At 44.1% G+C, this 15,089-nt stretch overlaps 1 protein-coding gene across 1 annotated transcript in view; it reads right to left on the minus strand.

Moving 5' to 3' along the window:
- LOC106894883 (collagen and calcium-binding EGF domain-containing protein 1-like) overlaps nucleotides 1–15,089 on the minus strand; it is a 182,315-nt gene that overhangs the window by 3,678 nt on the left and 163,548 nt on the right. The window contains exons 7-10 of the mRNA XM_014953874.1: nucleotides 13,756–13,890; nucleotides 12,863–13,000; nucleotides 5,867–5,973; nucleotides 1,468–1,588 (exon numbers count right to left, since the gene is read on the minus strand). Coding sequence (XP_014809360.1) covers nucleotides 1,468–1,588; nucleotides 5,867–5,973; nucleotides 12,863–13,000; nucleotides 13,756–13,890 — 501 coding nt within the window. The remainder of the gene's footprint in view (nucleotides 1–1,467; nucleotides 1,589–5,866; nucleotides 5,974–12,862; nucleotides 13,001–13,755; nucleotides 13,891–15,089) is intronic.

Raw genomic sequence — 15,089 nt, forward strand, 5'->3', positions numbered from 1 at the left:
GCGAGACCGTATCTCACACAAACGTCCCGGAAAACGAGATAAAGGCTCAAAAACCACAGCAAGGCTGCAAAACTGGGCATAAATGGGAGAGGGAGGTGGAGGGGAAGAGGAAGGAGGGAAGAAGGAGGATGATGACACAGAATCACAGAATCTTCTAGGTTGGAAGGGACCTTAAAGATCATCTTGTCCAACCATCAATCTTATTTTGACAAAAATAAACACCCACACAACAAACAAAAAGCAACACCATCACTAAACCATATCTCCCAGCACTACATCAACCCGTCTTTTGAACACCTCCAGGGATGGTGCCTCAACCCTCTCCCTGGGCAGCCCATTCCAATGTCTGATAACCCTTTCGGTGAAAATTTTTTTCCTAATATCCAGCCTGAACCTACCCTGGTGTAACTTGAGGCCATTTCCTCTTGTCCTGTTGCCTGTGACTTGGGAGAAGAAACCAACCCCCAACTTCTCTACAACCTCCTTTCAGGTAGTTGTAGAGAGCAATAAGGTCTCCCCTCAGCCTCCTCTTCTCCAGGCTGAATAACCCCAGCTCCCTCAGCCTCTCCTCATAAGACTTATTCTCCAGACCCCTCACCATCTTTGTTGCCCTTCTCTGGACCCGCTCCAGCACCTCAGTGTCTTTTTTATAGTAGGGAGCCCAAAACTGGACACAGTACACAGTTCAGTGGAGAGTAAATCAAACCTCGTAAGGAGCATTCTCTCAGTGGAGAGTAAATCAAACCTCGTAAGGAGCATTCTCTATTCCCCTGTAAGAATGTTCCCACAACCCAGCACAATGCTAAAATTCCTTGGATTTGTCATTAACCCCAAATGAGATCTGTGTTCAACAGAGTTTGCAAAATTTTTAGCATCACTGGCTGCACCTTGCAAGGTGTCTGGCTTTAGGAACTCTCTGGTTTTCTCATTGTTTCAAGGTGTACCTTAGCAAAGAAGGTGTGAGTGGAGTTTTACTTTTCTTTTCAGATTCCTTTGAACACACATAAAACCAATAAATGAATTCTTGCAAAACCAGATGAGGAAAAATAAATCAGTTGGCACAAAGCCCTGCAAACTGAAAGCACATTTTCTGCTCTAGTAATGACAGTGAGCTAAAGCAACAGGTATTCCTGAAATGAAATTGAGAGCTTTTTAAGGCAGAGTTAAAATACAGGAAATGACAACTGAAACAGGCCAGTTATTCCAGGGAGAGGGAGACATTTACCACATACAGGACAAACCCAGCTTGTACACCAAGAAACACACAGAAACTAAGACACAATGGATGATGTTAGACAGGTGGCAGTGACCTGAAAGGTTTTTTTAATTTAGCACAAATGCAAATATAATAATAACAATCAGAATATGGAACACTTGAAATCCTACCACACTGAAAGATTGACGCTTATTATTTTTATTCATGGCACTATTGGACATCCACATTGGACATTCTGGGCTGTATCTTACCTGGAGGGCCTTGTTGACCAGGCTGGCCTGGGGGGCCAGGGATGTATGCATTAGATGCAAGCACCTTTTCACCAGTGATTTGCTTGCTAAGATCAGCAGCATTATTTGGTAGCAAAGCAACCTGCCAAAAGCAAAAATCACTGTAAGACCTTCATTGTTGAGCTGGATAAATTACATTCTAGGTTAAGCTTTCATGTGGACAAACAGTATATTTAAATACTTCAGGAAAACATAAAATGTTTAAGCATATCCTTGAAATCATCAGAAAAAATATTTTCCTGTGTGAAGCCTGTGTAAGGCTGTACACTTTTCAAGTCACTGTGGAAATACTGAAAGTCAATCCAAATGCAGGGGAGGAGAAATTCAGGAGAGACACAGCAACACGCTGTCAAAAACTTGCCTCATAACTACTTGGATCTTCTCAAGAAACCTCTTTTTCCTTATTTGAAGTTTTCCCTATTCATTTGCTGCCCTTTCTCATGGCAATATTTGCTCAGATATTTAAGTTCTCAGGTGCTGCACAAGGCCCTAACTTTTCATAGGTTTCAATGACAGCTCCAAATCCTTTGTGTATCTGGCCTTGTAACCATACTGTTTAACCCAACAGATGTCTGGATCTGCTCTGCATAGAGAGACAAAGCTGAAGTAAATGAGAATGTAAGGAGAACTGCACACTGTAGTTTAAAATGTCATTATCCATTACATCAGATATTTAATTATCCATTAAAAATTAATCTGCCCAAATTGAATATACACTTCACTGAAGACCAATGGGGTGTTTATGGGCTTACTACCATGAGAGTAGCTCATGCAGAGAATGAGGATCCAGCACACCTACCAGTGTGTCCTTTGCACTCTCATCTTTGGTTTTCCAAGGGAAAACATCTGCTTTGTTTGCCAGTGAGCCTGCAGCTTTCTTAGCTGACATCCCAGCCATTGCAACGCAGACCCAAGCATAGGACTGCTGAAGATAAAGGGCTACTCCATGGGTCACAGCACCTTACACCTGGGCTGAAGAGGGATTTCCAGTACCTGGGGCTCTCATAGCCACATTGGCCAGGGACCGGCACAAGGAAGGTCCAGTGACCTGCTCTGGTCAGCACACTGCAAAGTTTTATTTCCTGGAGGGGCGTCTACCTTGCCCAGAGCAGGGTCCTGGCTGGATACAAATGGAAGGTTGCAAGGACCATCATGCTGCAAAACTTCCATTATGTGACACAAATCGATCTGCAGTGCCAACATTGCCATCACAAAATGGAGACACAGAGAGAGTTAAATCCTGTGACTGCCTGAGAGCATTATATTTTTCAGGCAATTGTGAGAATCTTTTTAGTATCATCAATGAGTGTTTCTCCTTAGGGGTGGCCACAGTTAAGTGACAGATAAATTGATAGCCTCTTTCGAGCTTGTACGTAAATTTTTGGCCAGATCCTATTTTGGGGATCTACTGCTAAGCCAGCTGATAAATAAATGTCACTTAGTGTATAGTCCCTGCCAGGAATACTCTTCAGGTTATATTGCAAATGGCCAGGCTGGAGTAAAAAGGCACATTTAGTGGCAAAGACTCATCATGAAGAGGATTTGGAAGTGTATTCTTTTCTGTTGCTTCAATATTGACTTGTTCCTGCCAGCAAGGCTGTTGTAACAACTTAGTAAGTTAAAAAAAAACCATCATCACATAGCTGCTGTGAAAGCATCTACACATGCTTCCCCACTGAGTCAGCTGGACTTGAGGCATACACTAGGAGTGCCAAAATACCCGGGCTCTGGTCTAGCTCACTGCTCTTTGATATCTTCTGGCCAGAAAATGGTTGTTATATATACTGGAGCCAAACCATGTGTTTTTGATGTTGACTCACATCCTCTTAGGGATTGGCTATACTCACTGGCCTAATTTCTATTTCACCTTTTAACTGAACCAGGATCCTGGTCCAGACTGACCTTGGCTTTCTCCATCCACAGCTCCAAATCTTAATGGTCCTTGGAAAAATTTTTTTTTTTCCATGTGTGTGCAAATATTAGCAAGGGTAAATTTTAGAGGAAGACAGTACTAGAAACAAGACTCCCATATGTTGTGTTGCATGCTGCATCTAGAGTTTTGGGTAGTTTCTAGGAGGTCTGTGGTTTAGATGACTCTGACAGTGCTTGACAGGAGTGATGTGGAACATGGCTTTCTAATTAAGATGTTTAAGCACATCTGTGTAACAAGATCCAGCTTATTTGATTTTTTTTTTTTTTTAATTGTTGGCTATGTGTCAGCATGTTGGATATCTGTCCCCCAGTTTTTCAGCTTTCCACTTTTCTTCCTTCCAGCAAGGTCTGAGATCAACGGAGGACTGCCCACAGCCCCCTACTATATTGGGACAGTACACCCAATGATGACCATGCAAGGGGACTTTCCGTTCCTGATCCTAGAACTCCTCTCTCCTGGATCTTGAATGGATGTTGCAATTCTCCAGAAACATACTGGTGCCATCGCTAGAGGTAGGAGGACTTGAGTTCACCTCTGTCCTTTCCTAAGGAGGCACAAAACCACACCTCCCACTTCCAGAAGCACACCCCAGCTCCCAGTCATAGGGTTTGCTGGATTGGATCCTTCACAGACTCTTCTGCTAAACATAATTTTGCATAAAGTTCACAAAACCTGAAAGCCTAAACCACAAGACCGAAGACTCATTCTCTGGCAGACAGAAATTAATTTTTCTGTGCGAAACAGAACAGCTTCATCCACAGATATTGAGAGATGTCCTCCTCAGAAGAACTTGGCCACAAGGAGCAGCTGGTGAAACACAAGGGTTCATGCCTCCCTGGGCAGAGAACCAGCATGAGGCCAGATCTCCACTCAGCATGGACAAAAGCTCTCCCCTCTGTAGGGTAAAAAATGCTGGGGGTACCAGGGGACCATCTCTTCCAGCTCCGCCTCTGGGAGGCACAACCCAGCGGGCTCCCCCTGAGGATGCCAAATAGACCAGGTCCCACTAGGAAGATACTTGGGAAAAATTTAAGCTAGGGACCATCTTAGCTGTGAGGCAAGAATGAGCTGCTTGGTCTGGCCACAGCGACTGTACCAGTGCCCACACATCGATACCAGCAACGGGTATCGATGGTGTTATTTTTCCAGGACTGTGTTTTGAACACAGGCACCAAACAGTGGAAGTTAAGACACAGGAAACTTTCCATTAATTCAGGCCATTGGTTTCCATCAATTCTTGCAGCAAAACAACTTGGCCAACAGTATGACCCCAGAACCCTTCCTGGGGGTCAGTGTGAGCCTGCTCAGCATCACAGACCATGGCTGGACAAACAGCTACTCAAAATCATGCATTCTTTTTAACCTCTTTGCTACCATTTGTTTGAAAAATAGAATTTCCATATAATTCTGTCACTTCCACATTTTTCTTCCTGCTGATTCAGAAGGAAAACATGACATTTTGAGATTTTTGTGGTAAAGAGTATTTCAAACCTTGGTGTATATAATTTTAGTGATGCAGATTTCTTTCTTCCTGGTATAAATGACATTGAATGAATAACATTAAATTCAACAAGTGAATATATCAAATTGTGTTTTGACACAATGAAGTTAAATGAGCAGCCTGGGTGAAATAATTACAGCCTGTCAATGTGCATTGCTGAGAAAATTCCTGCAGAACACTTCAATTTCAGAGAGCCTTACTATTCGAAGGAGATGTCACCAGAAAAGGCGTTACACCTGCACCCCTGCACTTGGCTCTCCAAATCCTGGGCTGGGTCTCTGGGTTATTTCAATCCTACTCAAGTACAAGAATGGGCCACACATACCAAAGTGATTAAGGTTAAAGGCCAGTGGAAGATTTAAGCGCATTATTCTCTACTTGCAAGGACACAGGTGAAAACAAAAAAGGTTGGGTCTGAGGGTTTTTCTTTTTTAAAAAAAATCAACGGTAATATATCTGCTAGTGAAGTTTTTGTCTAGCCACACACCTCCTATTTGGCAAGAATCCTGTTATCAGCACCCCATTTATGCAAAATCATGTTCTCCCACGTTCCTGCATCTGCAGAATGTCTTGCACTTCCATACACTACAGGTGGATCAAGTCCAAAATCCTGTGTATTCAGAATGAATGAAAAGCTGCAGCCAATGCAGGTTGCCAAGAAACCTGGACTCAGACTGGGATGGGTGTTTGCCAGACTGTGTTATCATGAGGCTGGTAGCACAGCTCCACCAGCCTGGTTAGCAATCTGCTGACAAGCAATACAGAAGCATAAGGGAGAGATGCCATTCCTGGATGATTTTAAAACATGTTGCCATCATCTTTATGGGCACAAGAGCCACATGGCAGTGGCTCCAAACACTGAAATTTAACCTCAGGTGTCACAAAATATGCAGGTCTGGTAAAGACATGATGATCAATGTTCATACCTTCTGCTTCAGCTGTAAAACCGTCTGCTTTATTTGATGAAATTCCTTACAAGAGGCACAGCATGTCCCTGATTTTGCCGCATTTTCAGATTTCTCAGGAAGCCCAGCTGAAAGAAAGCAGTTCCCAATATAAATATAAAGATTCAAAGCAAAGAAATTAATAAAGTGATTGCAAAAGCAACTGGAAGGTTGTTATATTTCCCCAGACTGTGAAAGGAGGAGAGAATCTTGCCGTTATTAATGCTTTGACTGTGAGTTGCTATATAAGCCTGAGAAACTTCGCAGCGACAGCTCTGAGATCATTTTTAAAGCAGCTGTTTCCAGTTAACAGTCCCCAAAGAATTTCTTTTTTTAATACCTGAAAAAGTTTGCACCCCTTCTTTTATCTTTGTGTGTAGGGTAGACTAACCCAATACATTTGAATTGATTTACAGTCCCCTGAAGGGAAAATTTTCATATGCTATAAATTACAGTAAAATCCCTCACAATATGGTCATTTCATTCACTTCGCACAAACTGCTTTTTATCACCGCTGGTTATTCCTCCATCTGATGGAATCGGCCTGAGCAGAGATGGGGATTGAGGGATTTAAATTCACACAAGAGAAAGGGTCACCTGTTGATACTACACATGAATGGGATATTTTCAGGAATCCTTTAAATGATGCAAACTGTAAGAGAAATCGCAAATGTTATTTTTTGTCCTTTTTCCCATTCTCATACGCAGTGAATCACTTTTACATCGCAAACAAACAAGCACTGTTTTAACAGGTGTTGGCTTAAAGAGAAATGTGGTTTCCAAAACACAGGATAACACACACTGGCAAACTCTAGGTGAGGTTTTTGTCTTTCACGTATAGTTGTTGAGAAGCATCAAGTGTATTGAGGCCCTGCATATGATGTGTGGCCTTGCACAATGTTACCTGCAAGGGCTATTGGACACATTTGAACACTGACCATTCAGAGCATGCCCCAGAAGGTAAAAACTCTGCAGGTGCTCCTGGTTAAAGCCCCAGTCTTCAAAAAGGATCAACTACAATGTGTGCAGCTACTGTATTATACTTCTCACTTGGACACACACGTTAATGTCCTTCATCTTTTCAGAAATGTGTACTAATTTTGAAAACACCTGCATAATTTTAAATAAAACTAGAACTTTCTAATACTAAAGATATCATGTGGTACTTGACATTAAATGTTTGCAGGTGTAAGGTGTAAGTGTGCAATGTAAGGAACATTGCACCCATCAGATGGTCATCTATGGGCTACCATTGCGCATATTTAGGAAAAACTGATTTTCAGTACTTTTAGTCCATTGGATATGATGCCACATCAGGTATGCTCGCTTTTAGAAGACAATTCAGGACAAGCTGGGATGTACCTGGCTGGGGAGCAGCTCTGTGGAAAGGGACCCGGGCGTCCTGGTGGACAACAAGCTTAATATGAGTGAATGGTGTGCTGCTGCTGTGGCAAAAAAAAGCCAACAGGATGCTGGGTTGCATCAACAAAGGCATCACCAGCAGAGATAAAGCAGTCATTATCCCACTCTACTCAGTGCTTGTCAGGCCACACATGGAATACTGTCTTCAGTTTTGGTCCCCGCTATGCAAAAAAGGTGTGGATGGGCTGGAGAGGGTCCAGTGAAGGGCCACCAAGATGATCAAAGGACCGAGAAGCCTGTCATGTGGGGAAAGGCTGAGAGAATTGGGTTTGTTCAGTCTTGAGAAAAGGTAGCTTAGGGCAGACCTTATCACCACATTCCAGTATTTAAAGGGTGGCTACGAAAAAGATAGAGACTCCCTTTTTACAAGGAGTCACATGGAAAAGACAAGTTACTCCAGGGAAGATTCCAGTCAGACACAAGGGGAAAATTTTTCACAGAGAACAATCAACAACTGGAATAATCTCCCCAGGGAAGTGTTGGATTCCCCAACATTGGACACTTTTAAGATTTGTCTAGACAGGGTGCTGGGCCCTCTTGTCCAGACCGTGCTTTTGCAAAGAGAGGTTGGACCAGATCCAACCAGATCCAACCAGAATCAATGAGATGCCTTCCAACCCAGTATTCTATGATTTTGTGAAAGGTTTATTTCTCTTGTCTGCCAATCAGGTAGGTGAGGGCTGCAAGGGCAAGATGCTGGAATGACCAGCAGCAATAAGACATTGGTATTAGCTCTGAGCTGACCAGAAGATTGGGGATTTTCCCCACTCATCAACTGCCTGCTCCCACAGCTGCAGTTCTTTGGCATTACAATCACAGAATCGTAGAGTCATAGAATTGTCCAGGCCGGAAGGGACCTCCAAAGGTCATCTAGTCTGACCTCCCCGCAGTCAGCAGGGACACCCCCAACTAGACCAAGTTGCCCAGGGTCTCATTGAGCCTCACCTAGAATATCTCCAGGGATGGGGCCTCAACCACCTCCCTGGGCAACCTGTTCCAGTGCTCCACCACCCTCACAGTAAAGAACTTCCTCCTAATCTCCAATCTAAATCTGCTCCCCTCCAGCTTGAAGCCATTTCCCCTCATCCTGTCACTGCAGGCCTTTCTAAACAGCCTCTCCCCAGCCTTCCTGCAGGCCCCCTTCAGCTACTGGAAGGCCACTATTAGATCTCCCTGGAGCCTTTTCTTCTCCAGGCTGAACAACCCCAGCTCCCTCAGCCTGTCCTCATAGCAGAGGTGCTCTAACCCTATGATCATCCTCGTGGCCCTCCTCTGGACCTGCTCCATCAGGTCCATGTCCTTCCTGTATTGAGGGCTCCAGACCTGCACACAATACTCCAGGTGAGGTCTCACCAGAGCAGAGTAAAGCAAAAGAATCACCTCTCTGGACTGGCTAGCAATGCATCTTTTGATGCAGCCCAGGATGTGATTGCCCTTCTGGGCTGCAAGTGCACACTGCCTGCTCATGTCCAGCTTCTCATCCACCAGCACCCCCAAGTCCCTTTCCTCAGGGCTGCTTTCTAATACCTCATCCCCTAGTCTATATTGATGGCGAGGATTGTTCCGGCCCAGGTGCAGAACCTTGCATTTGCTCTTGTTGAACCTCATGAGGTTCACCTGGGCCCACCTCTCCAATCTGTCCAGGTCCTTTTGGATGACATCCCATCCCTCTGGTGTATCCACAACACCACGCAGCTTGGTGTTGTCTGCAAACAATAACCCACAATATTCTCCTTTATTATTTTATTGATCATTTTCATGGCAATAAGCATGCTGCTCTTCCCGTCCTTTTCTGATAGAACACAGCTTAGTAATACCTGAGCAGCTTTCTGTACAGTGTTCAGATGGCTTAAAGGTTTAAGGCCAAAAGGTGCCACCTGGGGTTTTACAATGAGCTCTACATAACATATAATAGAATTTCACAAATTCCAGCTATGCTGGCTCCAAGATTATTTGGCTACAACACCTCGAGAAGGATTCCAGCTTTTTTGTGGAGATACCTGAATATGCAGCATCTGCTTGTTTCCTTCCTCACTGCTCTATTTCTAATGCCAATTATTTTGCCTTTGACATCTTCCAAAGCCTCTTTGTCCATAGTTCTTTCTCTGATAGATCAAAAAATCTGCAGCACTCAGTTTTGGGTTTTTTTTTTTTCCCTTAACAAGGAATTGATATGCTGTAATCAAGACATCACTTGATATTTCTAGAACGTAAGTTTTCTCTTGACCACAAGTCACTATCGTGGCTCCCTCAAAGAACGCTTCCTCCCTCTCCAATTCTTCAGTTTCCTTTAAAAAAAATCAGTGCTTTGACATGTCCATTTTTGGACCGGTGCAGGATTTACAGATGCACATATGTAGAGCCATTAGAAAAAAAATGCCTCTTTTTTTTTAAACTCCAATAAAGTTTGGGTTTGGTGCTAGTATTAAGCAAAATTTCTTTTAATAGCTGTCTTACCAAATGAGTTCCCTCATAACATGCACACATTGTGTCAAGAAATATTGCTGAAAGCAACATACAGTCATAGGGAGAAACTGCCAGAGCCTCTGCTATTTGAAACCTAATGCAATCCCACTAGAATCAGTGGAATTAAGTGCAGATTAAGAAGCAGTGAATTTGACCTCACGTTTCATTATAAAATCCAATTTATCTTCCAGAAGGATGTGGCACACGGGGCTGACAAGTGTAGATAAAACAGGGCTGTAGCAATCCATGGACATGAATGCTGGGGGCGGGGGTGGTCAGCTAATGTTTGGGAAATATCATACCAGTGAGATTTCTGCAAATCCAGTTGGATTGACTTGTCGGAGGAAGAAGTCCAACAGCGTCACATAAGCGAGCGTGAGCTCTGTCCCAGGAGGGAGGTGGAATCCCCCTAACTCATACCAGACAGAGGTGATGATTTGCCCAGGGAAGGAGTCATCCATCAAACATTCGCTCTGCCCCCATCCCATCCTGTATCAGGACCAAACTATGAATAAAGCCAGAACAAACCATGGATAAAGCCAGAAGTCACCTAGGACAGGCCAGAGGGGGCAGGAAGCAATTAGATGGAGCCACCCACGTGCAGTGCAGATACGAAGGTCACCTAACCAGGGTCAGTTTGGCCAGCATTGAGCAAGGCACTTGAAAAGCCTGTTTCCATTGCACAGACCTGCACCAAGAAACCGAAATGATTTTGGAAAAGGCTTAAGCCAGCCCCATTTTGTGAAGGCTTTCCAAAGCATGAAGTCTAGCTCACTCATGACGTTGCTGTCCTGACGGGGGTCCTTTCATCTCGGTGAGACACCGGTGAGCCCCGCGGCGCCTGTCGATAAGAGAACTGCTCAGCGGAGCAGTGTGTTTTCTTTGCATGTGCTCGAAGACTCTTGTCTTGCTGATGCTGGAAGAGAAGGAGATGCTGGCGGGGGAGGGCTCTGTGGGGAGCCGTGCCGCGGGCGGTCTTTGCATGGAGACTGTTGAGTTGATCATCTGTGTTGTATTATCTGGGTATTATCTCAGCCTGCTGAGATGGTTTCATTTGCCTACTTCAGCGCGGGTAGCTGTATTGTCTCCGTCAAATGCAACGTGACTGCCTATGCGGGAAAAATGCTCCCTATTCTTGTGCCCCACTCACAAACCCAAAGCTCTCAGTCAAGCCCACTTATAGAGACAAAAAAGTGACTGGATTCAGGCATGGCATGATGGAAAAGTGAATAATAATCCCCCAGGGAAACATGCAACATGGTTAAAGCCGGAGAGAGATACATGTGTTTTCGTGTCTCTCACACCGAATTTTAAAATCAAATTTAAGTGTTCCAGCTAGCATGAAAAGCAAATAATCTGTTTATCAGGCAGGAATTCCAGCGTGGATGCAGTGCTCTCCGGGGCGGTGCAGAGCTGGGGCTGACCACAGGGTGGTGCATTGATACAGCCGGTTCCTCGCGGGTGACGAAAATCGTGATTTTCTTTGGGATGAGTTACAGACACCAGCCCTGTGAAATAGCGATGGCCAACTTCCCTTTCATTCGCACCCGAAGTCCGGCCATTAGTAACATTAACTTGGAGTATGGCAGTGTAACAGAGCAGAAAGTGTCCTTTCTGCTTTACACAGACAATTTGGGAAATGTTACGAGAGATGGCGGGTGTTTCATTTTAGATTAAGTACTGGAACTGACATTTTCATGTGCAGTGTACATTCAGTGTAAAATCAGTGTTTTTCAAATGCTAGAATTATTTCCACAGCCTTGAATATTTTGAATGGTTGGTTGTCCTGGATGCTTTGGGCATTACCCTCTCAGGAAATTTCTATTAGCCGGAGGAAAAGTTAACTAAAAAACTATTTGCAGAGGGATTATATAGGTTATGCCTCATTCCTTTATGATCCCCACTCACTTACAGAGAAAAAAAAAAAAACAAAAACATTTTAAAGCTACAAGGAACAATTAAAGTTAATGGCGTGGCTCCAGTTACACATTTTCAGAGGAAAATCAAAATTATAAATTGTTCTGGCCATCCAGTGGGATTTAGATCACCCAATGATAAATGTGTTCAGGCATTAGTTGACGAACCTATGGTAAGTCACCATTCAACAAAAGAGGGTTTTTTCCAGAGCACAGGTTGTTGTTGTTGTTTTTTTTTTTTTGTTAATTGTTGTATCAGTATTTAATCTGCAGTACTCTAAATGCTGTAATTTAATAACTGGGATGAGGTCAAAAACTTTAAAATCATTTATACACAGCACATATACGTACTTTGAAACCGACAGTGAAAAGCGAGAACAAGCCCTCACTTTTACCCCTTTCCCATCACCTATTACTTTCATTAAGAAAAAGAAAACAATCTGACCGCAGTCATGAGACACACAAACTAATTGCAAATCAGCAGAATTCAGTGTTACTCAACATAATTTAGCAATTGATTTAAGCAATGCTTGGAAGGTGTGTGGAATTCCCAGGCATACCTTTTCTGAGCCTCTGAGTGCCCAGAGGCACCAACCACCCAACCCAGGGCCATTTGCTAATCTCAGATGTCGGCATGTAAATACAAATTAAACTCACTGAAATTAATTTAATTAACAGATGAAATTAATGAAGGTATATAAGGGTCAGCATCTGGTATTTTTTTCCCTATATCTCCTGAGCTCTGGACTCCAAAGTAGGTATAATCCAGGTTGGTATGGGAGGAAAATATGGTTTTTAGCAGTTGGCTCAAGGAGAAATGGTCTAACCTCAGCTGTAACAGCAAGTTTCACCAACCAGCCATTCTGCCTATCCAGGGGAAGATGCTTTCCACATCCTTCAATGTACTTATGCTCTTTCTTTATAGATGTGACTACTGATTTACTGACACATATGTGCAGCTCACAAACCGGAGAGGAGGAGAGCATGAGGTAGGATTCCCCCACTGGCGCTTGGGCCCCCAGTCAACAACTTGGGGTCTCCAGGGGCATCACCTACATCCCACCGCCAGACCCTCAGCCTCAAGTGTAGCATAGGGAGCAGCTCCTCGTTACAACAGACCAACATTTTAGACAGCACTTTGGCCCAGGACCTGCACACCCCCACCAGCATATACCTTTATCTCCTTTGGTGCACGTCTTGCCGTCCGCCTCCCGGGTGTAGCCTTCGTGACACTCACACCTGTAGCTGCCCATGGTGTTGACACAGATCTGGGAGCACAGCGTCCCGTTGCTGGTGGCACACTCGTCGATATCTGGAGAGGAGCAAGAGCTGAAAATGTCCCGCAGCTGGAGGTTTCAGACCTCAAATACAATAAAAGACATCCTTGAAAGGTACCAGGAGATTTTGTGGTTAAATAAATGAGTACCTGCAGCACAGCTTTGGGCTGGAGCTCTGTGCAAACTGCACTGTTACTATTAACACGCCTGGCATGTTATCAGTGAACACCAGGTGACTGTTCCTTTGCACTGAAAAGCTTCCAAGCAAAGCTCTACCCTGCAAATCCTGGCTCCCTGGCACAGCAAACCACACAGGGCTGGACAGTGGAATCGGGTGGGGGGGACTAGCCACACAAGCACCACATGTAAGTGATCAATCCTGAGTCAGATACTGGCCATCTGAGTCAAAACCCAAGGATTTATTTTCATAATTAGGCACGGTTATAGTGCTTCAAGAGTTAGTTACTGTTAGAGCCGTGTCACTCATCTCAGGCCAAAATCCCGGATATGACTCAAAACCTGCAGGAGGAATTAATAAAGAGAAAATTACATCAGCCTAAGACTTCAAAGTGTTTGGGTGCGTATGTCTTGGTTTAGGTACTACCTCCTAATACTTCCAGGGGGATTTAGATCTCTTAGTTCTGGGAACCGATCCCTCACAGAGTTAAACACCACATTATTCTCTAACAGTAAAGAGAAAGAAAGAAAAACTTCAGATCTAAACCGACTCCTAAAAGACCCGAGGGAGCAGGATTGACCAGAGGTGAGCTCAAGGTGTGCTTCTACCCACCCAGGCAATAAGGTTTCTCTCTGTTCCTGTGCCTCTCCCGGTCGTAGCGGTACCCAGGGTAGCAAGTGCACAGGACTCGACCGAAGTTATCTGTGCACTGCTGTTCGCAAGGCGCTTCGGCACAGACATCATAGTCTGGGGAGAGAAAAGCGTGGTTAGGAAAACACCAATGGCAGTCAGTTAGCTGGATGATCCTAACACAGGAAACACTTCACCTCTCCGACGAGTAATAAAGTCAAATTACATCGGTTTTGAGGATGGAAGAAATAAAACATTCAATGACACATAAGCGAAGAATTACAGTAAAATTCTAATTGCTAATTACAGCTTTACGTGAGTTAGACTATTTCTTAAAGTTGGATTTTAAGCAAGGGGCACTTTCCCAGTTTGCAGAATCTAAGAATTCTCCTCACAGAAACATTAAATTACCTAAAAACTCTTTGCTGTTTTCTCCCTCAAATTTTTAAATGCTGATAGCAATGTTTCCTAAGCAAAATGCTGTGAAACACTGTGAGGCTAACTGCCAAATCTGGTCAGAAAGTATATCATGAAGAAAAGTTAATTAAAATAAAACAATAATTGTTCAAAGCCTGATATAACCCTTCTAGCAAAGAACACATTGTTACAAAACCATCATCACTCTTAATAATAGCAATGTGAAGATTAGGGTATGGTAAGTTGCTGGCCGGGCTTCTCAGTGAAATCCCAGAAGTCTGTCTGAAGTCCGTGTTTGAAACCCAAAGGAGGGTGAATCTGCTTCTGATTTCACTGCTGCATGGCAGTGGAGCTGCAGCCCAGGGAATGGACACCAGAGAGAAACAGGGTCCTACCCCCATCCCTGCCCCTGGCACCAGGCTGGTGGCAGGGCCAGGGGGTGATGGGCAGCCCCCAGCCATGAGTGCAGCACCATGGGACCATTTGCTGGGAGAAGACAGGAGCTGCAGCAGCATCCAGCCTCCAAAACAGCTCAGGTGGACCCCACTGAAGGTTGGGTTTTACGTCAAAGCAAGTGGCAGTTTCTGTGAGCATTGCACAGGAAACATCATCCAGCATCCATGTGGTTGTCACTGTGACCCTCCAGTGACTGTATGCTGGGGCACAGCAGAAATATACAGTCCCTGCTCCAGACAAAATACAACTAAACCAAACCTAAGTGTTTTGTCTGAGTTGCCAGCAATACGCTGTGCTTCCATATATACAGCACAAAATAATTAAACCCCAAATTCATTATTGACTCGCACTAATGACTAGCAGACATCTCTGGGTAGGATGATTTTTCCAAACAATTGAAATGAACTAATAGATGATAAACCAAGTGAAACCATCTGCTATAC

This window comes from Calidris pugnax, unplaced genomic scaffold (genome assembly GCF_001431845.1).
Source record: "Calidris pugnax isolate Ruff unplaced genomic scaffold, ASM143184v1 scaffold178, whole genome shotgun sequence".
In the NCBI taxonomy this organism is placed as follows: domain Eukaryota; kingdom Metazoa; phylum Chordata; class Aves; order Charadriiformes; family Scolopacidae; genus Calidris; species Calidris pugnax.